General features: G+C 36.7%; 9 protein-coding genes across 12 annotated transcripts; 6 read left to right on the top strand and 3 right to left on the bottom strand.

Annotated features, from left to right (window-relative positions):
* Positions 1-88: 88 nt before the first annotated feature.
* Positions 89-3,452, top strand: LOC657048 (glutamate receptor ionotropic, kainate 3). 3 transcript variants are annotated; one of them, XM_008200236.3, is made up of 10 exons: positions 89-254; positions 302-448; positions 499-1,082; positions 1,130-1,276; positions 1,328-1,373; positions 1,431-1,542; positions 1,821-2,040; positions 2,092-2,453; positions 2,499-3,198; positions 3,252-3,452. In XM_008200236.3, exons 1-10 carry the CDS (start codon positions 89-91, stop codon positions 3,366-3,368), a joined length of 2,601 nt encoding a protein of 866 aa, XP_008198458.1. In that variant the 3' UTR covers positions 3,369-3,452. The 3 variants fall into 3 exon arrangements, with proteins under 3 accessions (XP_008198458.1, XP_008198457.1, XP_015839171.1); XM_008200235.3 differs by having other exon boundaries at positions 1,328-1,542; XM_015983685.2 differs by having other exon boundaries at positions 1,328-1,542; positions 2,499-3,202.
* LOC103314362 (mpv17-like protein) lies at positions 3,382-4,588 on the bottom strand. Its single transcript, XM_008200234.3, has 3 exons — positions 4,238-4,588; positions 4,055-4,186; positions 3,382-3,896 (listed from the first exon to the last, which is right to left on the bottom strand). Exons 1-3 carry the CDS (start codon positions 4,496-4,498, stop codon positions 3,711-3,713), a joined length of 579 nt encoding a protein of 192 aa, XP_008198456.2. The 5' UTR covers positions 4,499-4,588; the 3' UTR covers positions 3,382-3,710.
* Positions 4,589-5,679: 1,091 nt separating this feature from the next.
* On the bottom strand, positions 5,680-7,503 carry Idh (Isocitrate dehydrogenase). 2 transcript variants are annotated; one of them, XM_963757.5, is made up of 3 exons: positions 7,400-7,503; positions 6,788-7,304; positions 5,680-6,710 (listed from the first exon to the last, which is right to left on the bottom strand). In XM_963757.5, exons 2-3 carry the CDS (start codon positions 7,092-7,094, stop codon positions 5,791-5,793), a joined length of 1,227 nt encoding a protein of 408 aa, XP_968850.1. In that variant the 5' UTR covers positions 7,095-7,304; positions 7,400-7,503; the 3' UTR covers positions 5,680-5,790. The 2 variants fall into 2 exon arrangements, with proteins under 2 accessions (XP_968850.1, XP_015839177.1); XM_015983691.2 differs by having other exon boundaries at positions 7,357-7,433.
* Positions 7,504-10,650: 3,147 nt separating this feature from the next.
* On the top strand, positions 10,651-14,368 carry Osi17 (Osiris 17). The gene is made up of 4 exons (XM_008200241.3): positions 10,651-11,317; positions 12,029-12,503; positions 12,618-13,205; positions 13,841-14,368. Exons 1-4 carry the CDS (start codon positions 10,792-10,794, stop codon positions 13,983-13,985), a joined length of 1,734 nt encoding a protein of 577 aa, XP_008198463.1. The 5' UTR covers positions 10,651-10,791; the 3' UTR covers positions 13,986-14,368.
* Positions 14,369-15,307: 939 nt separating this feature from the next.
* On the top strand, positions 15,308-16,224 carry Osi18 (Osiris 18). Its single transcript, XM_963899.5, has 3 exons — positions 15,308-15,713; positions 15,768-15,952; positions 16,000-16,224. Exons 1-3 carry the CDS (start codon positions 15,326-15,328, stop codon positions 16,165-16,167), a joined length of 741 nt encoding a protein of 246 aa, XP_968992.1. The 5' UTR covers positions 15,308-15,325; the 3' UTR covers positions 16,168-16,224.
* A 1,287-nt stretch (positions 16,225-17,511) lies between these two features.
* LOC657519 (osiris 19) lies at positions 17,512-18,418 on the top strand. Its single transcript, XM_963975.3, has 3 exons — positions 17,512-17,745; positions 17,802-18,012; positions 18,059-18,418. Exons 1-3 carry the CDS (start codon positions 17,539-17,541, stop codon positions 18,370-18,372), a joined length of 732 nt encoding a protein of 243 aa, XP_969068.1. The 5' UTR covers positions 17,512-17,538; the 3' UTR covers positions 18,373-18,418.
* LOC657595 (microsomal glutathione S-transferase 1) lies at positions 18,404-19,029 on the bottom strand. The gene is made up of 3 exons (XM_964046.3): positions 18,851-19,029; positions 18,729-18,805; positions 18,404-18,678 (listed from the first exon to the last, which is right to left on the bottom strand). Exons 1-3 carry the CDS (start codon positions 18,998-19,000, stop codon positions 18,423-18,425), a joined length of 483 nt encoding a protein of 160 aa, XP_969139.2. The 5' UTR covers positions 19,001-19,029; the 3' UTR covers positions 18,404-18,422.
* Positions 19,030-19,954: 925 nt separating this feature from the next.
* On the top strand, positions 19,955-20,745 carry LOC657675 (uncharacterized). The gene is made up of 2 exons (XM_964122.4): positions 19,955-20,273; positions 20,325-20,745. The coding sequence occupies exons 1-2, from the start codon at positions 19,991-19,993 to the stop codon at positions 20,630-20,632; spliced, it is 591 nt and encodes a 196-aa protein (XP_969215.1). The 5' UTR covers positions 19,955-19,990; the 3' UTR covers positions 20,633-20,745.
* Positions 20,746-22,069: 1,324 nt separating this feature from the next.
* Osi20 (Osiris 20) lies at positions 22,070-23,005 on the top strand. Its single transcript, XM_964191.4, has 3 exons — positions 22,070-22,285; positions 22,332-22,479; positions 22,528-23,005. The coding sequence occupies exons 1-3, from the start codon at positions 22,097-22,099 to the stop codon at positions 22,935-22,937; spliced, it is 747 nt and encodes a 248-aa protein (XP_969284.1). The 5' UTR covers positions 22,070-22,096; the 3' UTR covers positions 22,938-23,005.
* The last annotated feature ends 46 nt before the right edge of the window (positions 23,006-23,051 follow it).

Raw genomic sequence — 23,051 nt, 5'->3', positions numbered from 1 at the left:
CTGAGGATGATTCATTTAAATTCTCGAATGATCGCCCGCGAACCCAACTTAGAGCTATTTTCGGAAGTATTTGGCACTTTTCCAAGGCATGTGTGCCCATGGTGATACCCGCGTGTTCCTTCAGAACTGTCGCGTGTCTTTGATTTATCACACAACAATGAAAATTCTCTCCCAAAACGTAATTTGGCTCTTAATTTTCGTCGCTTACAATTATCTCTTCTGTCTCGCTGATGACAAAAATAAAATAACAGTCGGTATGTAAACCACGCACGTGTTTTTCGCACGTCATCGCCTATTTCAGGTGCATTTTTTGAACGTGAAGACGTCCAATCTAAAGCAGCCCTCAACTATGCCATAGATACCACAAATATGATGCAACAACATTTGAAATATGCCCTCAAAACCCAAATTTTAGCGCAGAATGATTCGTTTTACTGTTGCAAACTTTGTAAGTAGCAATTGGAGGATTAAAACAAGCTTGAATGGAAAAAATTGTAGTATGTAATGTGACGCAAGAAGGGTCGGGATTGGCTGCAATTTTCGCCTCAAAACCTATTTTCGAATCATTAAGTAATCGACTAGAAATTCCGTTCATCTTGACAAAATGGCGCCCCGCCTCTTATTCAAATAAACAAACGACGGTCAACTTCTTCCCCGATTCGTATTTGTTTTCGCACGGTCTAGCCATCATTGTTAAAAATTTGCAATGGAAAAATTTTGTCTTACTTTACGACAGCGACAAAGGTCTTGTAAAGTTGCAACAAATTTTAAAATTGAATAATTTCAATTCCGGTTCTGTGATTGTAAGGCAGTTGGGGCCAGGACCGGATCACCGTCCTTTATTGAAAGAAATTAGGGCTTTGAATCACAACCGGATTATTCTAGACTGCGACACTGAAAACATCATCGAAATTTTGAAGCAAGCCAAAGAAGTCAATTTGATGGAATCGTCATACTTTAATTACTTTCTAACGTCTGTGGACGCACACACTTTGGATTTTTCCGTCTTGAACACTACTGCCAACATTACAACAATCCGAATTTTGGATTTCACACAAACCCAATCAAATTACTCGACTCGGGTATAAACTTTGACGTTTTTTTGGCATCACACTCATTGTGATTGTAGACCGAAACGGCTCTCATTCAAGACGGTATTCATTCATTTATCACTTCTGTGAATACTCTCCACGTGACCGAACCAATTGTACCATCACCAATGGCGTGCGATCAAAAATGGTCACACGGGTTCAGGATTAGTTCGTTCATGAGAGTCGTAATTGTAAAATTTTGGGTTTGGTTGTGATGTCTCGGATTTTTTTTCCAGAGAGAATTTTTTGGTGCTAGTGGCCCTATTGGGTTTGATTCATCAGGTCGTAGGCTCAATTTCACGATTTTTGTTGTTGAAGGCAATCGGGAAAATGTTGTAGCTAAGTGGAGACCCGAAAATCCAGAAATTTTGATCTACATGCGGGGGGAAAATGATAGTTTTGATGCGTTGGTTAAAAACATGCAAAAGAGTGTTTTGATAATCTCTTCAAGGTTATTTTTGTTGCTATTTGGGGTGCCGTTGTAACTTCTAATTTGCACCGTCAACGAAAACCATCAAGACAGTCCGATTTAAAAGAAAATGTATTTTAGGTATTATATTTCTTTTCTATAAGCAAGATGAAATGAAAAAAAGCTGTATTATCTTTTTCGAATTTTATAAGCAAAAAATACTGTACAGAGAATCATATTGGCTAAATTTGTATGTGGGACGACCTAGAAGTTGTAACGGCACAACTAATCAGACTTTTTTCTTAAATAAGTAACTCTAGACTCGGTCCTCCATATTTAATGGAACGCAAGCCTCGTTTCGAGGGTGAAATTCTGACAGGGAACTCCCGTTACGAGGGTTTTTCCATGGACCTCATAGATGCCATAGCCGGGATTTTAGGTTTTAAATACGAATTTCGTTTGGCAAAAGACGGCAAATATGGCAATTATGACCCCGAGACCAAATCTTGGAACGGCCTGATTAAAGATTTATTGGATCGAGTACGTGTCCCAAAAATCATGACTTATTGCTCTAATTTGTAATTTCTTTAGAAAGCTGATTTGGCAATTTGCGACCTAACTATCACTCATCAAAGGCGAGAAGTGGTCGATTTTAGTATGCCATTTATGCGACTGGGGATAAGTATTTTGTACAAAAAAGCCGAAGAGAAAGATGTCAACATTTTTGCTTTTTTGGAGCCTTTCTCGCCCGAAATTTGGATTTACACGGCCACTTTGTATCTAGTTGTTTCAGTGATTTTGTATTTGGTAGCAAGGATGGCCCCCGGAGATTGGGAAAACCCACACGCTTGCAACCCCAAACCTGAAAAACTTGAAAATATTTGGAACCTCAAAAATTGCTTGTGGTTGACTTTGGGGTCCATAATGACCCAAGGTTGCGACATTTTACCAAAGTAAAAAAATCATTTTGTAATTAAATCATTTACAAAATTATTTAGGGGAATTTCATCACGACTGGCAACTTCAATGTGGTGGTTCTTTTCCCTAATCATGACAAGTTCATACACAGCCAACTTGGCCGCTTTTCTCACAATGGAACGCCTGGAGCCAACCATAGACAGCGCCGAGGCTTTAGCCAAACAAACGAAAATCAAATACGGAACAGTTGAAGGTGGAGCAACCCAAGCCTTCTTTCGCGAATCGAATTACTCGACGTATCAGAAAATGTGGACTACTATGATTCAAGCAAAACCGGGCGTTTTTGAAAAAAATAACGCAGATGGCGTGAAACGAGTCCAAACAACCAAGAATCGCCTCTACGCCTTCCTGATGGAATCGTCACAGATTGAGTACGAGATCGAGACGAAATGCGATTTGAAACAAGTCGGCAATTGGTTGGATAACAAGGAGTATGGGATTGCTATGCCCATTGATTATCCATACAGAAGTGCCATAAATACCGCAATTTTGAAACTACAAGAGGAAGCAAAATTGACCGAACTGAAGGACAAATGGTGGAAAAAAATGCGCGATGAGCCCTCTTGTCCCGTGCGAACACTAGGAAAAAGTTCCACAGAGTTGGCGTTGGATAATGTTGGGGGCGTTTTTTTGGTACTGGGGGTAGGAATGGCGGTTGCTTTTGTTTTAGCAATCCTCGAGTTTTTGTGGAACGTTCGAAATATTTCAGTGGAGGAACACGTACGTAGGTTTTTTGGCTGTGCTTTTTTTTCGTGTCAGTTATTTTATTTTAGATGACCTATTTTGAAGCACTCAAGGTCGAATTAATATTCGCTTTAAATGTTTGGGTCACGAAAAAGAGAACCAAACCGAAAATTAATTCGCTAAACTGCGTTTTGCGCACCGAGTAATAAAAAACCAAACTAGAAAATCGTGTTTATTAATCAAAAATATTGTTTTCATAAATAATATGAATAAATATGACAAGAAATTTACATCCTTTATCACTAATTGTTATATAAAATAAAAAATTGGTTTAGGTAACACAGATAAAGCAATCACAAAGATCTCTATGACTTGCTTCAAATTGCTGTGCGCTGACTAAAGTCCGTTGCTAGGAGACGAACAATCGAGCAGCCAATTAAATTTGAGATTTTCACTGTCACAATTTACGGTTGCTAGGGAACAACATGTGATTTTTGCAGCAATTTGAAACCGACATTACGTATTATTGGACTAAATTGAGATTATCATCAGTTTTGTAAAAGCTGTTCGTTTAAAATCGAAACTTCGGCCTGTTTTTTGATTTGTAATTGATGCATATACGCTAAAAAGCAACACCACACCAAACTACAGACGCTTACGTAGGGAACTCGATTTTTTTCAGGTACGAAACAGAAGTTAATCGTTTGCAAAAACGGCCAGAAGCATATCGCCACCTGCAAAAATGTTGATTAGTTGAAACCGTAGTAAGATAATTACACAATAATCATCTAGAGACTTGTTGTTTACAATGGAATTATCCATGTGATAAGCTTAGTCTGGCCGTAATTCCACGTTCCAAAGTACTCAGACTTTGAATTTGCTCCAAACTTACTTTGTACGATGGCCAAAATTTCAGCTCGACTTGATGTTTAGCTTCTTGCACCGATTTTCCCTCCATGAGGCTCATCCCGAAGAAGAAACAGGCCATAGCGGCCGGCCCATAGCTCATTTGCTCAACAACAGCCTTCAAAAAACTTTAATCACAATTGTTCCATTATTGAAATAAGTGACTCACTTTAGTGACTGCCGTTTTCAGATTGGTTTTGGGCCAAATGATGGTCGATAATCGCACCCAGGCGTAGAGAGTGGGGGCGGTAAAAAGGCCCCCATAAAGGCTGAACCTGAGGGCTTGCATCCAGTCGTAATTTTCGAAATTTTTCCCCGCCATGGTTTGCTGAATGATGCATGATGTGGGCCAGATGGTCGCGTACGAAATCATCCCGCGGACCACCGGGTGTCGGTTGGTGAACGCCACAAAACGGGATAATACTGACATTGTGATAAGGCGGTTTTGGCGAGACTGGCCGTCGCTGGTTAACTCATTTTTATTTGACGGTTTTCGAGCCAATTTGGCGACCTTGGAGGAATTGATTGCGTCACACACGTGGAGATTTGCGTGTGGAGTGCGCGCAAACGCGGATTCATTCATAACAAAGACACACACAAAAAGGAAACAATTTATTGGTAGAAATAGTAAAAAAATACATATAGTGATCACTCGTCGAGTTCTTGGAGTTTCTGCATAACGAACTCTAGGGGAATTTTTTTGTGGGTTTTCTTAGTCCGACTTTTGGCTTTGCGTTGTCTTTTTTTAACTTTTGCACTGTTTTTTGCCGCAACTTCGTTGAAGTTGATTGAACGTTTGAATTTTCTCGTGCTCATCACTACTGCTTCGTTATTTACAATTTGGGGTTCTTCAAAAATCGTTTCCAGACTTGGGTTCAGTCTTTTTACTCTCTTATCAAGGTAATAGTTTTCTATGTCTTTGGGGCTACTTCTTTCAGTCAATTTTACCGGTTTATTTAACACTCGCACTGGTTCTGGGACACTTGTTCTGATTCGCTTCCTACCTGACCTACGCAGTACTGGGGCTTCAGGCACTGAGTCTTCATTTTCTTCTAAAGGTTCCTCGTTTTCAGGTATAGACTCTTCGTTTTGAGGTAAAGACTCCTCGGTTTCTTCCATAGGAAAAGGTTCTTCATCTGCTTCGGGTACTCTGTAGAACAAACCCGACAATCTACGTGTTGAACGGTTTCGACTCATTTCTTATTTATTAGACTTGAAAACCAACTGAAGTTACAACAAAAGTTTGACATAACCTCAATCTGCTCTTTAAAAGCAGAACTTTAATAATAGGTATCAACAAATATACCTACCCAATCAATATTTACAAATTAATTTTACTTAGAAATAATATGTACACAATATACAAAAATAAATCTAGGCCACTGGCACGGTTAAATAATTTAGGTTAGAGGTCAACAAAAGTCCCCAACTTTAGGGCACTTGAGTCAAAAAAAGTTTATCATGAATATTTTTTAAACCAAATGAGTATTTTACATGAAATACCTAAATGCGTAAAACCTTTAAGTTTAAGTTTTAAACTGGTAACAATGACAAACACCAGCGTTGCCACCGTTAACTAAAAAAAACAAACATAATTTACTAAAAAAACAATTTTTACTTTAGTTCTTTATTAAAATAAAACATAGATAATACACACCCTGCACCAGAAAGCAGTTGCAATAACAATATAAAAAAGTACGGTGATTACAGTCTTGCGGTGAGTCAACACCCCATGGCCTTCTTCAAATTATCGGCCAATTTTTGCATAAATTCGAACGTCTCCAAATAATCGGATCTTTTGACTCCGTTCATGCCTTTAATACAAATGGCCAAATCTTTGGTCATGAAGCCAGATTCGATCGTATCAATGCAAACTTTTTCCAAAGTGTTGGCAAACTTCTCCAATTCTTTGTTATTATCAAGCTTGGCTCTGTGCAACAGCCCTCTAGTCCAAGCGAAAATGGACGCAATGGGATTAGTTGACGTTTCTTGTCCCTTCTGGTACATTCGATAATGGCGCGTGACAGTACCATGAGCCGCCTCTGATTCCACTGTTTTACCATCTGGACAAATCAGAACCGAAGTCATGAGCCCCAAAGACCCATAACCTTGAGCGACTGAATCCGACTGAACGTCCCCATCATAATTCTTGCAAGCCCACACAAAGCCCCCTTCCGATTTCATGGCATACGCGACCATGTCGTCAATCAAACGATGCTCGTACCAGATGCCCTTCGCTTCGAATTGCTTCTTGTACTCGCGATCGTAGATATCCTGGAAGATGTCTTTGAAGCGTCCATCGTATTTCTTCAAAATGGTGTTTTTGGTGCTCAAGTAAAGAGGATATCCTTGATTGAGGGCAAATTTGAAGGACGAATGAGCGAAATCTTTAATGGATTCGTCGGTGTTGAACATTCCAAGGGCTACACCAGCCCCCTTATATTCGTTGACGATGTGTTTGATGGGTTGCCCCGAGATTGGCGTAAACACCAATTCGAGTTTCCCGGGTCCGGGAACCACGAAATCGGTGGCTTTGTATTGGTCAGCGTGGGCGTGACGACCGATTATGATTGGCTTGTTCCAGCCCGACACCAATCGGGGGATGTTTTTGCAAATTATGGCCTCGCGGAACACAGTGCCCCCTACAATTACAATAACAAAAAATTATTTAAATTAAATTAAATACGACAAAACATTGTGCGTTTTTATTATTCCTTACCCAAAATGTTTCTAATGGTGCCGTTTGGGCTCTTCCACATTTGTTTCAAGTTGAACTCCTCAACCCTCTTCTCATCGGGCGTAATAGTGGCACATTTAATTCCAACATTGTACTTTTTGATAGCTTCGGCACAATCGACGGTGACCTGGTCACTGGTTTTATCCCGGTTTTCAATCCCTAGGTCGTAAGTGTGCAGTTCGACGTCCAAAAAGGGCAGAATCAATTTCTCTTTGATGGAGTCCCATATAATTCGGGTCATTTCATCCCCAAGGATGTCGACAACAGGTCCAGCTTTTATTTTACCCATTTTCTTTATGACACACACACTTGTAACTTTTAAAGTGAATGAAAAACACCCAGGAGCTAAGTTATGTTAGGATTGTAGAGAGTTTATCACGAAATGACTTGCTTTTGCTCGAAATTGAATTAATTCAGGGCCGGCGATTGACAGAACAACGATGACGTTGACAGTGGTGTTGGTCAAAGATCAAGTTTCAGAGGAGGGGCTTTTGTTAAACTTGAAAACAATAATAATAAATTATCACAAAAAGGCTTATCAAGAGCGTTACATGTTTTTCTTTTTATAGAAAAAGTATGACCTTTAAAACTCACTGTTTTTCAGTAGGATGACAGGTGACAGGTTGAGGATTGAGGTTGTGTAATAAATGTCAAAAAATAATTTAATAATTTAATAATAATAAATAAAAGATTGTAATTTTTTGTGTTTTTATAGTAAACAATAATAGAAAGTATGACCAAATTATTTCTATAATTAATTTACAAAGATAAGATTATTGTGTATTATTCTAATTGCAAAATCTCTAAGGTCATAAAAGAGATTATAAAGGATTTATCAATAATAAGAATCGCCACACGCAAATAAACGGATATTTTGTAATTTATTGTTATTAATGTCACAATTGTATTTCAAAGTATTTACCAAACCTAAAACCGAACAAATATTGAAAAAATGTATTGCAATTTCGAATTTAGTAGTAATTTTTTAAATGTCGCTGGTCCAAATTATGCAACCGGTGTGAGTTTTTCCACTGCTGTATTAAATGTTGCTTCATACTTCGATAAAAAATAATATCTTGTGCATTTTAGGGATATTGGGGTCGAGACTAACATTCCAGGTTCATTTTTTAGACTGTTTATGAAAAATAAACTTTTTTGAAAAGTTTTGAACTTTTAAAAAATTTTACCTAAATGCAAAAAAATATATTTGAAATAATTTGATAAATAGAAAAAAAAATAGTCCAGTACTTATTAAGCCCAACAAAGATTTTTTTCCAAATTAAGTCGATTTCCTTAAGCTCAATTTTCTGTAAGTGTTTTACATAATATCTGTTTATTTATTTAAACACTAGTCATTTTGTTTTTAACTCCAAAACTTTTGTTTGGAATAGAGCTTTTTGTTACTGGTTTCTTAATTTTCCACATTTTTCAGATAAATTTAATTAAATAAAGATGCATTAAAAATTGAAAATTTTATGAATTATTCGGTAACGGTATTTTAATAATTATGCATAAAAATGGTTTAGGGAATGCATTTAGGAGTGCCATCATCATCAATGACCGTTAAAAATCTTTACGCAACTAATTAAAATGTTTTTGGAAAATGCTTCGCTTCTATAAATAAGTTTAGCTATGTTCGATTTTATTCAGACTGATAGCAGACATTCTAATTATGGCCATCGAAGTCGTATGACCCAGTGGCCTCGACCACAAACACCTAAAATTTTTTAAATTTACCACTGTCGATGACCTCAATGCAACACGTTTTCCGGCATATTTGGCGATTTCCAGATTTATTACACCGCTATAAAGCTCCGTCGCGAATCCACAATAAAATGCTAGCTCACATCGATGAAGTTACAACAATAATTCTACTTTTCTCCCGCAATGAAAGGTCGCGTCTTGGTTGTGGAAATTAATTAATTAATTTCGTAATTCTCCATTCTAGTAAAAACATCCGCCTATGAGGATTACTAATGATCTGAATTCGGGACTGAAAGTGGGCCAAATTTCGTCCACAGATGACACATGCTACATACAAATTGCTTATCAACATATCCCATTTTATGACACGTTAATTACGTGATCAATTATCTAGACAAATACCTACTATGGTCTGTTTATTAATGTGATCACAAAATTACGATCAACACACTTATTTACTGCTGTACGAAAGACATTAAGCTTTTATGGGTTAGGATGGCTTTATGCTAAGTAGACATCGAGCAGAAAAAATAGCGTTAACAATTGGAATTTTGTAGACGACTGGAATAGTAATCCATTGGCCTAATAGGGACCATTGTTTACAAATGAGAGGTCAGAAGGTGCAATTTTTTTGATGACAGAAGCAAAAAAATAGTATCACATGTCGTGATGAAAAAAAAGTGATGTAAAAAAAGATAAAAATGATCATTTTTAAGTGGGTTAATACAAGCTGGGTATTCTTGTTTGCGTTTTTTGTACACTACGGTTTCCTTTCACACACTCGTGTCATTTAATGAAGTAATAAATATGATTGCAGGAATCTTTATAAAATATGTACCAAAAAATTCTTTACGTAAATATTTATTTACATGAATTATATCGATAAATTGTATTTATATTGTATTTTTGTATGAGAAAGCAACAATACGAGTATGCATTTCAAAGAAGAGATAAAAATTAAAATTTAATATTTCATGTTACATCAGAAACAACGTGAAAGCATTTCTATGAAAGAGAAACCCAAAAAAATAAACAAATAATTCTTCAGACAATGCCTGAAGCCCTAAAGCCGAATGAAAACTAATAAAATGTGCTAATTGTGGAAGAAAGCTCTTGGTGTACATTTATTTGAATCCGATAATTAAATACTTATTTCTTAAATAAACCATCTTCAAGTAGATCACACGAGAACTTCAGCCGGCGCCCAAATGACCTAAAACGTGTCGCAATAATTATGACAAAGTATCACAATTTTCCCTTAAACGACCCAAACTAATTACCTTACTACTTTCACCCACACGACTCTTTAAATTGTCAATCTGAAATAAGACACTTTTTGCATGCTGCTGCAGCGTTTTATGAATATCTGGTGCATATCGTCTCATTTTCATGTGCATCAGTTACAGAGAGTGAGAGAATATGTGCAAAAAAGCGTAAACAAACCGAAAGGCGGAGCTAGAGGCGGGGCTAATCAATCGTAACGATTTAGGAAAAATCCTAGATGGAACGGTTTATCCCAGAAAGTGAACACACCTCATTGTAATCCGTTACTTAACTCTTTTTACTAAGGTGTGGCGTCTCCTAGCACTAATGAAAATTACTTTAAAACAACATTGGTCTGCAAAAATGAATTTTTTTGGTTAATAAATTTAAGTCAGGATTAAAAAAATGATGTTTTATATTTTAGACCTCTATAAAAAAATCTCCAATGATTCTTGGTAGTTCTCAGCTTATTTATCTTTTCCCATCAACTGAAATCGTTTTTATTTGTACGTACACAGATACAGTTCAACTGGATTAAAGTAGAGTAAATAATAACAAAACACAAGAAATATTGAATTCTAAAAAATTTAAAAAAAATCTGTACGCGATAGCAAAAAACTGAAAGCAGATATAGGTCAGTTTGAAAAAGACTGGTGAATTTGGTGAATTCGCCTTAAAAAATGGCCAAAATTTTTTTTTGGTTTTAACATTGACAAAATTTTCTCAAAAACAGTTAAAAAGACAAAAAGTTTTTTTTGAAAATTTTCCTCGCGAAAATGTGATTTTTCTTGAATCGTTGGCCATCATCGTGGCCGCTTAAGTGGGGATCCGCCAGGAAAGTGTGTCAAGAAATGATAAGTCGATCGCTGGCTCTCAACTTCTTGTATTCTCTCGTTGCCGGCCAGCAGAGAACGTCACTATGCCCTGATTGTCATGGTGGTCCAGTTTCGGTGTGTGCTAGGTGGACTTTCGGGATGTGATAGTGTTTAATTGTGGACAAAAACTTTAAATCCAAAGACATGTTAATTTTGCTATTGGTGCCACTTTTGACCGGAGCGAGCGCGACCTCCAACGTGACCATCGACGAAATACCAGAGACTTACCTCAATCTATCAGCAGGAAATTCCTTATGGACGGCACTGCTGAAGAACTGCCGCCAGCCGACGATGGCCTGCGTCGAAAAAACCGTCTACGAGTACTTGAAACGTACGGTAGAGACTCGGGAGGATTTGCACGTGGTGCCATTTGTTAAAATGAAGCGGAACCAAGTGGATTACGACCGGATTTCCGGGCCGGAAATCGGAGACTGGGATGAGGAGGAACCCGAGAGCAGTCTGGAAGCAATGTCCAGAGATTTGCATGGGAAAAGTGTCAAGTTTTTGATGACCCATGACATGGAAGTGCAATTACCAGAAACGATGTTTCAAGGCAGTGTTTTGAAAATCTCGCCGAGGGCTTTTGAGGGAAATGGGGCTTTAGTCAAGCTGGAAATTCAACCGAAAGAAGTACAAGGGATTGCAGAAGGAAGACTCTTCAAGAAGTTGAGTAAGTGGGAGTGAATTGCGCATTGTTTGGTAATTTGATGGGACTGAAGATGGCCAAATTGCGTAATTTGGGTTTTTGTTAATTTAATTATATCATGTGAAGAGAAATTAATTTGTAAACAGTTACAATTAGTAAATCATGAAATTCCATTGGTGCGCTATAAAAAGAAACATTATGCTAATATCACCCTAGATTTTATGCGCATCATGTTTGTTTGGATTTTATCTGTGAAAATTTGAGTTATTCAATTAAAACACACAATAAACAATAACAACAATTAACTATATCACTATTTAAAAACTAAAAACTGTCTAGTAATTGCTGTTGAATATTTGATTAAAAAATAGTACCACAAACATTTTGGAATAATAATAGGTTTCGTTGTATTCAAATTATCGATTGTGTGTTCTACTTATCTTCATTCATCGGACTTCCTCTCCTCAAAACAGCAAAAACAACAAATCTAGATCACTAATTGAAAGAAAGTAAATTCGTGCCAAAACACCTCTATCTACTTAGCACTTTTTTGTGAACACTTCCTCTTCCAAATTAATTCTTCCCATAAATTACCCAATTAGAGTGACACAAAAGCCACCAAATTCCATTCACGACCTGCACAATTTTTTAATAATGAATCGCACAACCGGAACCCAAGCTTAGTCATTCTAATGAGATGGTGCAAATTAACGGTACCACGTTTTTTCCTTCCAGAAAACTTCATCAGCGAGAAACTCATCTATGCCCTTTTGGCGATACTTTTAGTCATTAAACTTCTCGCGGCCAAGTTTATGTTTTTTATGCCAATGGCCGTGGGTGCAGTAACGGCAAAGAAACTTTTAATCAAAGTACTACTTTTCCTCTTCCCTGCATTGCATCACTTCTTCAAATTGTGCGCTTACGTACCACATGGTACTAAATACCATCACCACAAGCACCACATTTCCCATATCCATCATGTTGCGCCCCATAAGCACCATCATCATGGGCACCATCACCCACACCCTCATGACTCTGTCGAGGTTATCCACCCACATGCCGAAGGGCCTCCGGTGGTTGAAGGGCCCTGGCACCATGGAGGCGCCTCCTTGCACCATTCCATCGAAATCGAAGAGCCCCACAAGACCTACTACAAACCCCACGAGCAAGAATTGGAGTACTACTCTGGAGGACCACACTTATCTCACCAGTAAGTGGGTTAACGAAAGTAATTAAAGTCTAATAAGGTACTTAAAATAATTCGGTTCAGTAGGTCTGACCTACCTCACTTATCGTGTCTCAAACACGTTTAACCAATTTGCAGTTTTATCAACCATCGGCAAGACAGCCAAGAAGATAACGAAGTGCAACCGGCTCAAGGCCACCGCAATAAGAAACCATCCAACCGTCCATTAACACCCAGCGAAATCGAAGCAATGGTACTAAAAGCCGAAAAAGAAGCCAAACTGAAAGTTCGCCTCCAGCAGGAACGACACCGCATCCAAGAGGAAAACGCACGCTTGCAGGAACAATTAAAACTGGCCTTGAAAATACAAGAAAAACTCAAACAACAGGCGGCCGTGGTCAAGGCAAAATTACCGGTACCGCCGAGTACTAATCTACAAACGCCAGCAAGCGAGCAAAAACAAGTCTATTCGGCTAAAGTGAAACAGCCGGAAGTTGTACAACCGGAAACGAAAAAAGAACCGACGCCGTTTGAAACGGCTCTACACCAAGCCGCTGCGATAACGTACGACCCGTTCTACAGCCCCATTTTAGAGAAAATTGATAAGATCTTGGTCGGCTTGGGCTTCAACGAGGAGCCGTGCAGGGAAAGGCTCATTTGTAGCATGTACAAAAATCCGGTCAAGTTCAGTCCGCACAGTAATCTCCTATCAGCGGAATTAAGCAGGTGAGCGATGGTACTATTGATAGTGTGGCCAAAGTACCGAAAACTGGAGCAAATTCTCTTCCTGAAAATACACCACAATTCGGAATGTTGACCAGTTTGTCGTTAGTTTTGCGTAAAAGCCATTCATAAATTAGGCATAAGTGGTACCGTTAGCACGTATCAGTGTGTTGGAAGATTACGCAGGTGGTACTAGTGAACCGGTTAAGAAGTAAACCACGCAATCGTGTCGATGCACCATTTTACGTCCGTCCAGCGAAATTTTGCTGCTTGTCCGAACTATTCACTCTCTCCGCGTCTTGTTTATGTCCATATCCGGAGCAATCCGGACCATGACACCATTTTTTGCCAGAGTGAAATTCGTGGAGGGTGTTGGGTTTTTTCCAAAATTTTTGATACAATGACTAACTGTTGATCTTTATCTCATATGGATCGTGTACCATACATTCACCGACACGATTTTTATGCATCGTAGTTAATTGCCAGGCATTCAATTTGAGATAATAATGGCTCAGTTTTTTCGATACGAACACGGTACTGTTAAATAATTAACAAATATTGCCTTGTTTGAGCAAAGCTTTCTATAGTCTCCGACTAGAAAACCGAGAGAAATCTAAATATTTAATGTTATTTTTCAGAGATTCCAAAGAACTGCAAAAGCCCACAACAACCAACGCTGCCGTGATCCGATTCTATCGCTACGTGCAAGCAGCCAGAGACGGCCAAGACAAACGTGAATGCCTAAGACTTTATCCATCATGTTCCATAAATACAGAACAATAAGTGCAGTGCAGTGTAAATAAAGCTCAGTCATTTTGTAAATAATTAGTTGCTTTAAGAAATCATTATGTTATTGCTCAATAGTGACGCTTTTGTAAAAATATTAATAACAAAAGCATGAGTAAATCTAGTGTATGCTGCTTAGTCTAATTTCTAAGGAAAACTCTGGCTAGTCAGAGTCGGAATTGTCGAGTACCTAAATTGTTTTTTACTTTTTTAAGCGCTAGAGACTGTGAATGGTTGATCGATCGATTGATAGTAACTTTATTTATTTATTTATGTAATTTATTTATTTAATTATTTATTGCCAACTGTAAATTTGTAAAGTTATTTATAATAAATACATGACTACAGGTAAAATAATAAAATAAAAACTTATACATCAATTTTCATTTTTTTACCCTTTCCTTGACGAAACAATTAACTATAATTATTTGTAAATTCTTACTTTAAAAAAGCATTTGTTATTTGAGACTAAGTAATTTAGGACAGTCGACAGTCGCAAAAATGATATTACAATAAAAAGCAAGGTCACTGGTAACTATTATTTTTATTTAATAATAATTGATTGTAGACATTTTTCCATACGTTTAAACCCACAGAAATATTCTACTTTACAATTATAAAAATAAAATTTTAAGTAAAATTGCCAAAGAAAAAAATTACAATAAAGGATTACCTATTTAAATTGTATTAATAAAAAAAGATAGTAGGATAAACAAAATGCAATGAGAAAAATCTCAGAAAATTGTTGGAATTAAATAGAAAATGCTTAGTTTTAAAGTGGGGCTACTAAACACCAATTATACATAGAGAGTGATCTAAAATTATTGTCAGATCTACAGTGTTTTTGAAATTTGCTACAATACAAAGTTTTTTAATGGAACAGCCTATAATTTTTTGAAGCTACGTACATACTTTTCAGCTAAATTAAGCAGTCAAATAAAGTATTGATTTGAAATTTACATTTTTATGAGGTATAATTGTTTTTACTTTCTTCAGTAAATGTTCTGTCGTCATTCTTTTGGTGTCGTTAAATATTCCACTTGAACTGTTTATTTGGTTGCATAATGTATTTTTTTAATTGTTTTGATATTACAAAAAAACAAATATGCGTTTTACGATCCATAAAAAATATGGGCATTTTTTTACGTTTTGTGTGACCGTTGAAGAAGCCGGAAAACTCTCACCGTCCGCTTTTCCGCCTCAAATAAAAGATGCCATCGCGGCCAAAATCGGGCCATTCAAATCACGTCCAACCCGATTGAAACGCATTTGGTTTCTGTTTCCGTTCGTCAATGTATAAAACGTTTCCCTGGCCTAACTTCCCATCAAATTCCACCATGAGTTCGAAGTTGGTGTTGGTGTTGACAGTCGTGGCTTTGGCCCATGCGGACCCTTCAGCCGTCGACGTCCTCCAGGACATTTACCATTCGTGTCTCAAAGACTTTTCCGTTTCGTGTGCTAAACCCAAAGCTCTAGCGTGGATGAGTTACATTGCGGATAAACCCGAGATTAAAGTAACTGAAGATTTGGTCATTGTGAAGAAGAGGAGTATGGAGGAAGAACGGAGCGAACCTGAGGATATTTTCGACAAATTTGAAGATTTCCTACAGAGTCATGATGTCGTGGCTAAAGTACCACAAGTGTTACAACCTGGAGGGTTCCTCGGTGGGTTAGTACCGAGGAGTTTGCAACCGGAAGAAGTCAAAGTACCTCTCGCAGTCACCGGTAATATAAATAATAACCAAAAGCCGTAACATCATTTTATGAAAATTATTTCAGGACGTTCAAAAATCGTCAAAAAAGTCATAGTGCCGTTCCTTTTGGGTCTCAAATTCAAGACTGCAGTTCTTGTCCCTCTAGCGTTAGCTTTGATCGCTTTGAAGACGTGGAAAGCACTCACTTTGGGACTTTTGTCTCTTGTTTTGACTGGAGCTTTATTGATTTTCAAACTCTCCAAACCTAAAGTGAGTTTTGGAAAATTATTGCGGAATTTTCATTTTGATTGTTTCAGATAAACTACGAAGTTGTACATTTCCCGCATCACCATGATCATCATGTTGATCATATTGTTGATCATCATGAACATCACGTTGATCATCCACCTGCGACAGGATGGGATCATCCAGGATATGGAAGGGAGTTGAGTGCACAAGAAATGGCCTACAATGCGTACTTGTAAAAATAAAACACCGTTTTGTTATTTATTGATTATTTAATAAATTATTTTGTTGTACAACATGTTTTTTATTAGTAGAAAAAATATAAAACAAAGCAAAATAAAATGCTAAAAAACTAAGAAAAAAATAAATCTTGCAGGAAATATTACAAATGAAAAATGTATGTAATGTGCTGTACGAGTACTACATTTTAAAATTATTTAGACATACCTACACTAATTTTTACATTAAGATTCTCTAACGATAAATTGTTTGAATTAACGAAATAATAAATTATTATCCGCATCACAAACCTTTGATTAATAAATTCGATACCTCGCTATTATCAGTAACAAATTTTTTTCTTAAAGCGTACTTTTAAAGCTTAATACCGTCGGCATTTTATAGTATAGAATTTTACAGAAAAGAAGTTAAAAATTGTCACAAATTAGAAATAAATTATACGGAAAATTTTGCTACGAAAATGTGTTAAAGAACAACCTATTTTCAAATTCTCAAACGTTTTTTTATTCGCCATTTATTCGCATCGAAGATGAAATCAAGTTTACTAGAAAGGGCGGGCGTTAAAGCCTGTTTATTAGCATATCATTTGTTCGTCGAATGGTTTGACCAATAAAAATTGTCTCCGTCCTATTTATCTATCTCACAAAAAATGCAAGGTGTTTGTCATTGGATATTGATGTATTAATGCACACCCAACAATAAAACGAACCAATTAGAGCACTTTTAAATAATCTGCGAAAACTGGTATTTGTTTATATTGTTGATAATTATCAAACCATCGGAAATTTGGCTATTTTCTGTGAAAATGGATATTTTTTTGTGATTTTTCAAAAACATTAAAGCAAAAACGTCAGATCAATTGTGACTAAAATTTAATTATGGGCCGTTTTATCGCAGCTTCATTATGTTATTACGATTAAATGACGTAATACGTCACCAAACAGAACCAATCAGATGCCCAGATGCACGATTAACGACGAAATAACTTTAAACAGCAAACTAAATTTGCACCTTTGTATAAACTGACTCTTAATATTCTTGTTCCTGTTAATAAACATTTTGTCCTTTGGCTAAATTGATCATGAATCTCATTTTATTAAAAAATCTTTCTTTTGGTTAAAAATCGCTTCTGACCGCCTAAACGAAAGCAACATCGTTCTAAATTCCTCGAAAGCTCCGTCCTGAATATAAATCCCGTCCTTGTTTCCTCCTGAACCAAAATACGTGAAGAATCCGTACATAAACACAATTATTATTCAGCTGAAGAACAAAGCGTCCGGTTCAATTTCAATTGTCCACTTTTTAACACTTCCTCCACACTTATAAAAAGCTAGGGTGTGTTCACTTCAAGCAACACACAGTCTTCGACCATGACAGCCTTCAAAGTGTGCGTGTTTGTAGCTTTTGTGACACTTTCGAGTGCTTCCCCGACAAAACCTGCCTTCTGGAAAGGCACTTCCTTTGATTCAAGTGTGGAAGAGATGAGATCGTTGTGTGCGGAAGACGATCCGATTGCTTGTCTCAAATACAAAGCGATTTCGTTCCTAGACTCGATTTTACAAAAGGACAATTTCCAAGTAAAAAACTGCAAATTTTGAGGAACCAAGCAAAAAATATGTGTTTTTGTTTTTAGATTAGTGATGGAGTTGAAGTGACGAGAAACAACAACGAAGTTGTTACAAGCCGCAGCGAAAATTCGATCGAAGACAACATTGAAGGTTTCATCAAGACACATGATGTCAAAATTGATGCTCCAATGTTCGGAACCAAGGTCACTCTTGGTGCCAGAAACTTGGACAGTGATGAAATTGATCTTAAATTGAATTTCGGAAGTCCAGTCGAAGGTAACTTGAAATTTCAACCAAATTGAGTTACAAAAAATTGTTTCAGCACGTAAATCAAAATTGAAGAAAATTGTGATCCCAATCCTGGTCTTTGTCCTTCTTAAGGCCATGACTTTGGTCCCTCTAGCTTTGGGTATTTTGGGTTTGAAGGCCTGGAACGCCCTTCAATTATCCTTCTTCTCGTTCATCGTGGCTGTAGGTTTAGCCGTTTTCCAACTTTGCAAGAAAATCGCCTCTGAACATGCACCCCCGCAAATCTCAGCTCACCCACCATGGGAGGCAGCTGCCCATTACGCAGCCAGAGCTCTATCAGACTCACAAGATGCCCAAAATTTGGCCTATTCCGCACACAAACCCTAATTTATTATATTTATTATGAAATAAAAAACCGTTTTGTTGACTCAAATTTATTAAGCTAAATTCTGAAACCCTACAACTATCGAATGTATCGCCATATAAATTACAATCCCAACACCTGCAGTGAACAAAATCATACGACTTGGCTGAGGCGCAGCTAAAAATGCATAAACTATCGTGTGGAAAGTCCGAATTACGACGAAACCAAAATAGAGAAAACATGCAACTGTGATCGAAGGTTTGGTCCAGAGATAGGCGAAAGCGCTTGTCCAAAAAATTGGAATGTTTTCCAAATCGTTCAAATGCGCCCTAAAATGCACAATTACCACCAAAAAAACTAGAAAATTGTAAATACAAACCTCCGAACCCGTTCAACTTCATCGTGCGTTTTCACTTGACCCTTATTAAAATCAGCATCTTCCGGCGACAAATAAACCTAACAAAATTTGCAAAAATTTTTAAAAATTAATAAAAAACTTACTTTATGAACGGCTCGTTTGTATCCAGTGAAAAAAGCCAACAGAATCATTTTAACAACGAGAAAACACGAACTGATCAAGTAGGCGCAAAAAACAGGATTTTTCAGGGAGAGAACCTCGGCTTCGACCATTTTATCCGTTGCATTTATCATTACTGCAAACTTTGACGAAGCTACGAGTGACAATAATAGATTGATCGTCGATACGAATCAATATTTAATGACTGAATGTGTAGGAGGACTATAAATAAGTGGGTAAAAGTTTTCAATGAATTATCACAAATCAATCGATTCACTGGCGAATTTGTAAATGAGAATTGAATTTATTTTAAAAATGGTTAATTTGTAGGAAAAAAACAGAATTTGAACAAAGTGTATCGATTAATCACGTGACATAATTAATTTTGAGCGAGCAAGATGACCGCGGTTGCTTATTTACGGAAATAGAATTCATGAAAAATTTATGGAAACACATAATAATGGAATTCCCAGTAACTGGAAAAATTAAATTATATTTAGGTAAATGTCAGACAAAGTTATTAATCTTTACATTTTTACGTAAAAATGAAGGCCTTACAAAATTAATTAAAAAAATTCTTTCATCTTAGTTATTTTGGATGGTTTAGTTTCGTTTGATTTCTTTATAACATAATTCGCTGGATCAATAAAGAAATCGCTAGGTACATTATTTTAGAAAAAAATCTGCTTTCTTCGATACACAAAATCGATGAACAAAAGGTAAATCAAGGTTTACAAGCTCGAGTAACTTTAATTTTTCAGTTAATTTAGTTTTCTATGAGTCTCTTTTATTTAAAGAAAAATGTTTAAGATAACACTTATATAGTCTAATGATTGCTAACTGTCAAAAAATACTTTTTTAGATTTTTTAAAAAAATAATGCTTAGCGCTAATAAAAGAGCTCTAGTTTATCTGTATCGTTCCTTTGGTTCGCCCGATTTGAGTCCAATTGAACTTCCTTCGACCCTAATAGCGTCCACAAACAAGGATTCCGTCGCCTTTTTGGTTTGCTAAAACCAGCACACTTACTTTCCATCAGTACCGCTACCGCAAACAATGGTATAAATAGTTAGGGTGTATCATAAATTAATCATTCCACACTGACTCCTAGTGCGATAAATCACGATGAGACTGCTCGTAGTTTGTGTTTTAAGCATCGCAGCTTTCGCTGGTGCTGAAGAGGATTTCAGTTTCTCAGACTACATCCAAGTGACGAAAAACGGCAATGAAATCACCACCGGCAGAAGTGATGATTCGTTCGAAACCACCGTTGAAGAATACATGAAAAGTCACGATGTCACTCTGAATCTTCCAGTGATTGGCTCAACTTTGAGTTTCACAGGACGAAACTTGGATCAGGATGAAGTCGATGTTAAGTTTAAGTTCAACACCGGAAGTCAAGTTGAAGGTAAATTAATTCAATTGTTTTGGTGAATTTGTGATTAAACTGCATCCACAGCTCGCAAGAAATCCAAACTGAAGAAAATCTTCGTCCCCATCTTTATCTTCATTCTTATTAAAGCCATGGTGATGATACCGTTAGCTCTCGGTATTCTCGCGATCAAGACGTGGAATGCTTTGCAATTATCCTTCGTTTCGTTTGTTGTGGCTTTGGCTTTGGGTGTTTGGCAGTTGTGCAAGAAAATCTCGGGTGATAATGCGCATCCACAAATTGTTGCAGCTCACAGTCCATGGGAGGCTCCAGTTGCTCGAGCTTTGGGAGAAGAGGCACAGAAAATGGCCTATGCGGCTTATGCGCCTTTGTAAAGTGTGTGATATTGTTGTTATTTATTGAGCGTTTGTGAATATTATTTAATAAAAATTTTATTAAAAAAATGGTTTTGTGAGACTTGTCCGCAATAAAACACGCGTTGAGTGTGTTTAGACTTTTAAAGAGATTACAAAACTACTACTATTATAACCCCAATAGTAAACAAGATGATTAAAATCTTGTATTTTGACCGATACTTAAGTTTAAGTATAAGATTAAGTTTAAAAATGGTCAAAATGAAACAACTAAATCTTAGATTTATAACTTGAGAAAGGACTTTAATTTTTTTGACTTTTACGAAAGCTCTGAAACTGCAAGCAGCTGCAGAAGCAATTAATAAAATTTTGAACGGTAATACTATTTCTTTAAACTATTTTTTATTTTAATAGTTTTTCAATCACAAAGACAAAAAACCGCCTACTGTAATTATAAACTCAACTAAACGCATGGCACATATACGAAGCATTAATAGACTTTTTAATACTTTTTAATAATTTTTAAAGAGAAAAAAAGTATACATAAAATATTTTACATTAAATTTTAACTTAAATTGTCAATGTGAATGAGATATTAAAATAGAAAAGTTAAAGAAACAAATTTAATTAAAGAAAATTATGGATTTTGGAAATTACGAGTAATATTTAATTAATCTTTTAAATTCGGTATAAGTTATTAAAATATTTTTTCTATTATAAAATGCGGATAAAAAAATTGTTTTCTATTAAATGATTAAGCAAAAAATAAACACAAATTTAGCAAAATTCTGGTTTTCTGAAATCACATCTCCTACAATATTGCCGATAAATTTATTTACCTACATATTTATTTCCAGTTTTTTAAATGATATACGACATGAAGTAAAATTATATTTATTTTGTTTTTTCCACTTTACCTGAATTACACTTTTATTCTGTACTTGAATATTAAATTAATAATAGCAGTTATAACTTCTGATTACAGTTTATTATAGATATTTAATTCATAACTTTTATCTATCATACACCCAAGAAATCCTTTAACATTTTCAATAAAATTGTTTTGAACACCTCCTGTTTTTAGTCTTTAGTCTTACTTTTTACTCTTTATTGTTTACTCAAAAATATCACTTTTGTACAATTTGAATTTCAGAAAATTTGAATAAAATCCGTGTTTGCAGTCTGCTCATGTGTTTGATTTCCCTAAAAGACCGCCTCGCTTGCATGCTTAAAACCGCGATAATCCCTTTAGATAGCAGCAAATATTCTCATCCCGAAACAATGTCAGTGAAACCAGACGTCCCACATCCTTAAAAAATTCACTTCCTTATCTACTTCCAGCCCGGACACGGATTCTTTAGCGGAACCGCTCCATAAAAGCTGTACTATTTAGGTATCAATTAACAATCAAAACACTTGCGATCCCCTGACCGCTATAGTCCACTATATAACCGCGCCCACACTCAATCATCAACATTCATCAACATGTGGCGTTTGACAGTTGTTGTTTTAGCCCTTGGTGCAACTGCTGCACAAAATGTTTCACCCAAATCGGGAGATGAACTCGTCTCATCTGTTCTGAAAAACTGTGCAGATATGGACTGTGTGAAAACGAACGTTTTGGGCTATTTGGACAACATTTTGAAAATCGATAGTGATGCAAGGAGCGCAAAGGTGGTGAAAAAATACAAAAAAGTTGTTTTTTAATCAAGTGTTGCAGAACATCGACGCTGCGATCTTCAAACGAGCGGCTAAAGTACTGAAAACGCACGAGTTCAGGCTGAAATTGCCTGAAATGATCTTCGACAAGACTGAAATTGTTTACAACCCCAAGACTGGTCTAGATGTCGCAACTACCGATGTTGAATGTAAGTCGAAGACGAAAATAGACAGTCCAGTGAAATGGAAATTTTCAGCTCGTGGCCTCTTCCTCAAAAAGAAGATTCTCCTCCCCTTCCTTCTCCTTCTCAAGCTGAAAATGAAAGCTCTGATGCCGATTTTCGTCGCTCTGATCGGCTTGAAATCACTCAAAGCTCTCATTCTCAGCAAATTGGCCATTCTTATCGTTCTTGGTTTCATAATTTACCAATTTGTTGGTAAAAATGGTATGCCTATGCCCATGTCCATGTCCATGGCACCGGCGGAACCGCCAGCATCCATGTACGGACCTCCGACCACGGCTCCACCAAGTTCGTACGAACCAGGATGGGAACCCAATCAAGGTGGACCATATTCCAGGGTTTGGACCAACGACAATTCAGCACAAAACTTGGCCTATTCGGCCTATTATCCTGGCCCTTCGTCGTCCACCACCTCACGTCCTTGATTTGTTGTCGCGAGCTTTAAGTTATTTATTGTTGCACTGTTGGAAATAAATTATTTTGTACATAGTGACCCGTATTTGTTGATTCCTTGTCAATGTCAACTAATGCCCAAAAGA

This window comes from Tribolium castaneum, chromosome 2 (assembly GCF_031307605.1).
Source record: "Tribolium castaneum strain GA2 chromosome 2, icTriCast1.1, whole genome shotgun sequence".
NCBI lineage: Eukaryota > Metazoa > Arthropoda > Insecta > Coleoptera > Tenebrionidae > Tribolium > Tribolium castaneum.
The sequence above is the reverse complement of the archived record's forward strand: the minus strand, read 5'-3'. Positions and strand labels throughout refer to the sequence as shown.

Excerpts from the sequence above, each read along its gene's own strand:
- Osi18 (XM_963899.5), top strand. The coding sequence starts at position 15,326 with ATGAGTTCGAAGTTGGTGTTGGTGTTGACAGTCGTGGCTTTGGCCCAT. Across the intron at positions 15,714-15,767 it reads AGTACCTCTCGCAGTCACCG|GACGTTCAAAAATCGTCAAA; the intron begins GTAATATAAATA and ends AAATTATTTCAG. Across the intron at positions 15,953-15,999 it reads TCAAACTCTCCAAACCTAAA|ATAAACTACGAAGTTGTACA; the intron begins GTGAGTTTTGGA and ends TGATTGTTTCAG.
- LOC657595 (XM_964046.3), bottom strand. The coding sequence starts at position 19,000 with ATGATAAATGCAACGGATAAAATGGTCGAAGCCGAGGTTCTCTCCCTG. Across the intron at positions 18,806-18,850 it reads ACAAACGAGCCGTTCATAAA|GTTTATTTGTCGCCGGAAGA; the intron begins GTAAGTTTTTTA and ends AAATTTTGTTAG. Across the intron at positions 18,679-18,728 it reads GAAGTTGAACGGGTTCGGAG|GGCGCATTTGAACGATTTGG; the intron begins GTTTGTATTTAC and ends TGTGCATTTTAG.
- LOC657519 (XM_963975.3), top strand. The coding sequence starts at position 17,539 with ATGACAGCCTTCAAAGTGTGCGTGTTTGTAGCTTTTGTGACACTTTCG. Across the intron at positions 17,746-17,801 it reads TACAAAAGGACAATTTCCAA|ATTAGTGATGGAGTTGAAGT; the intron begins GTAAAAAACTGC and ends TTTTGTTTTTAG. Across the intron at positions 18,013-18,058 it reads TTTCGGAAGTCCAGTCGAAG|CACGTAAATCAAAATTGAAG; the intron begins GTAACTTGAAAT and ends AAATTGTTTCAG.
- Osi17 (XM_008200241.3), top strand. The coding sequence starts at position 10,792 with ATGTTAATTTTGCTATTGGTGCCACTTTTGACCGGAGCGAGCGCGACC. Across the intron at positions 11,318-12,028 it reads AAGACTCTTCAAGAAGTTGA|AAAACTTCATCAGCGAGAAA; the intron begins GTAAGTGGGAGT and ends TTTTCCTTCCAG. Across the intron at positions 13,206-13,840 it reads CTATCAGCGGAATTAAGCAG|AGATTCCAAAGAACTGCAAA; the intron begins GTGAGCGATGGT and ends GTTATTTTTCAG.
- Osi20 (XM_964191.4), top strand. The coding sequence starts at position 22,097 with ATGTGGCGTTTGACAGTTGTTGTTTTAGCCCTTGGTGCAACTGCTGCA. Across the intron at positions 22,286-22,331 it reads GTGATGCAAGGAGCGCAAAG|AACATCGACGCTGCGATCTT; the intron begins GTGGTGAAAAAA and ends CAAGTGTTGCAG. Across the intron at positions 22,480-22,527 it reads CGCAACTACCGATGTTGAAT|CTCGTGGCCTCTTCCTCAAA; the intron begins GTAAGTCGAAGA and ends GGAAATTTTCAG.
- Idh (XM_963757.5), bottom strand. The coding sequence starts at position 7,094 with ATGGGTAAAATAAAAGCTGGACCTGTTGTCGACATCCTTGGGGATGAA. Across the intron at positions 6,711-6,787 it reads CACCATTAGAAACATTTTGG|GGGGCACTGTGTTCCGCGAG; the intron begins GTAAGGAATAAT and ends TTGTAATTGTAG.
- LOC657048 (XM_008200235.3), top strand. The coding sequence starts at position 89 with ATGTGTGCCCATGGTGATACCCGCGTGTTCCTTCAGAACTGTCGCGTG. Across the intron at positions 255-301 it reads CAAAAATAAAATAACAGTCG|GTGCATTTTTTGAACGTGAA; the intron begins GTATGTAAACCA and ends CGCCTATTTCAG. Across the intron at positions 1,083-1,129 it reads AATCAAATTACTCGACTCGG|ACCGAAACGGCTCTCATTCA; the intron begins GTATAAACTTTG and ends TTGTGATTGTAG.
- LOC657675 (XM_964122.4), top strand. The coding sequence starts at position 19,991 with ATGAGACTGCTCGTAGTTTGTGTTTTAAGCATCGCAGCTTTCGCTGGT. Across the intron at positions 20,274-20,324 it reads CACCGGAAGTCAAGTTGAAG|CTCGCAAGAAATCCAAACTG; the intron begins GTAAATTAATTC and ends CTGCATCCACAG.
- LOC103314362 (XM_008200234.3), bottom strand. The coding sequence starts at position 4,498 with ATGTCAGTATTATCCCGTTTTGTGGCGTTCACCAACCGACACCCGGTG. Across the intron at positions 4,187-4,237 it reads TGAAAACGGCAGTCACTAAA|GCTGTTGTTGAGCAAATGAG; the intron begins GTGAGTCACTTA and ends AGTTTTTTGAAG. Across the intron at positions 3,897-4,054 it reads AATTTTGGCCATCGTACAAA|GTGGCGATATGCTTCTGGCC; the intron begins GTAAGTTTGGAG and ends ACATTTTTGCAG.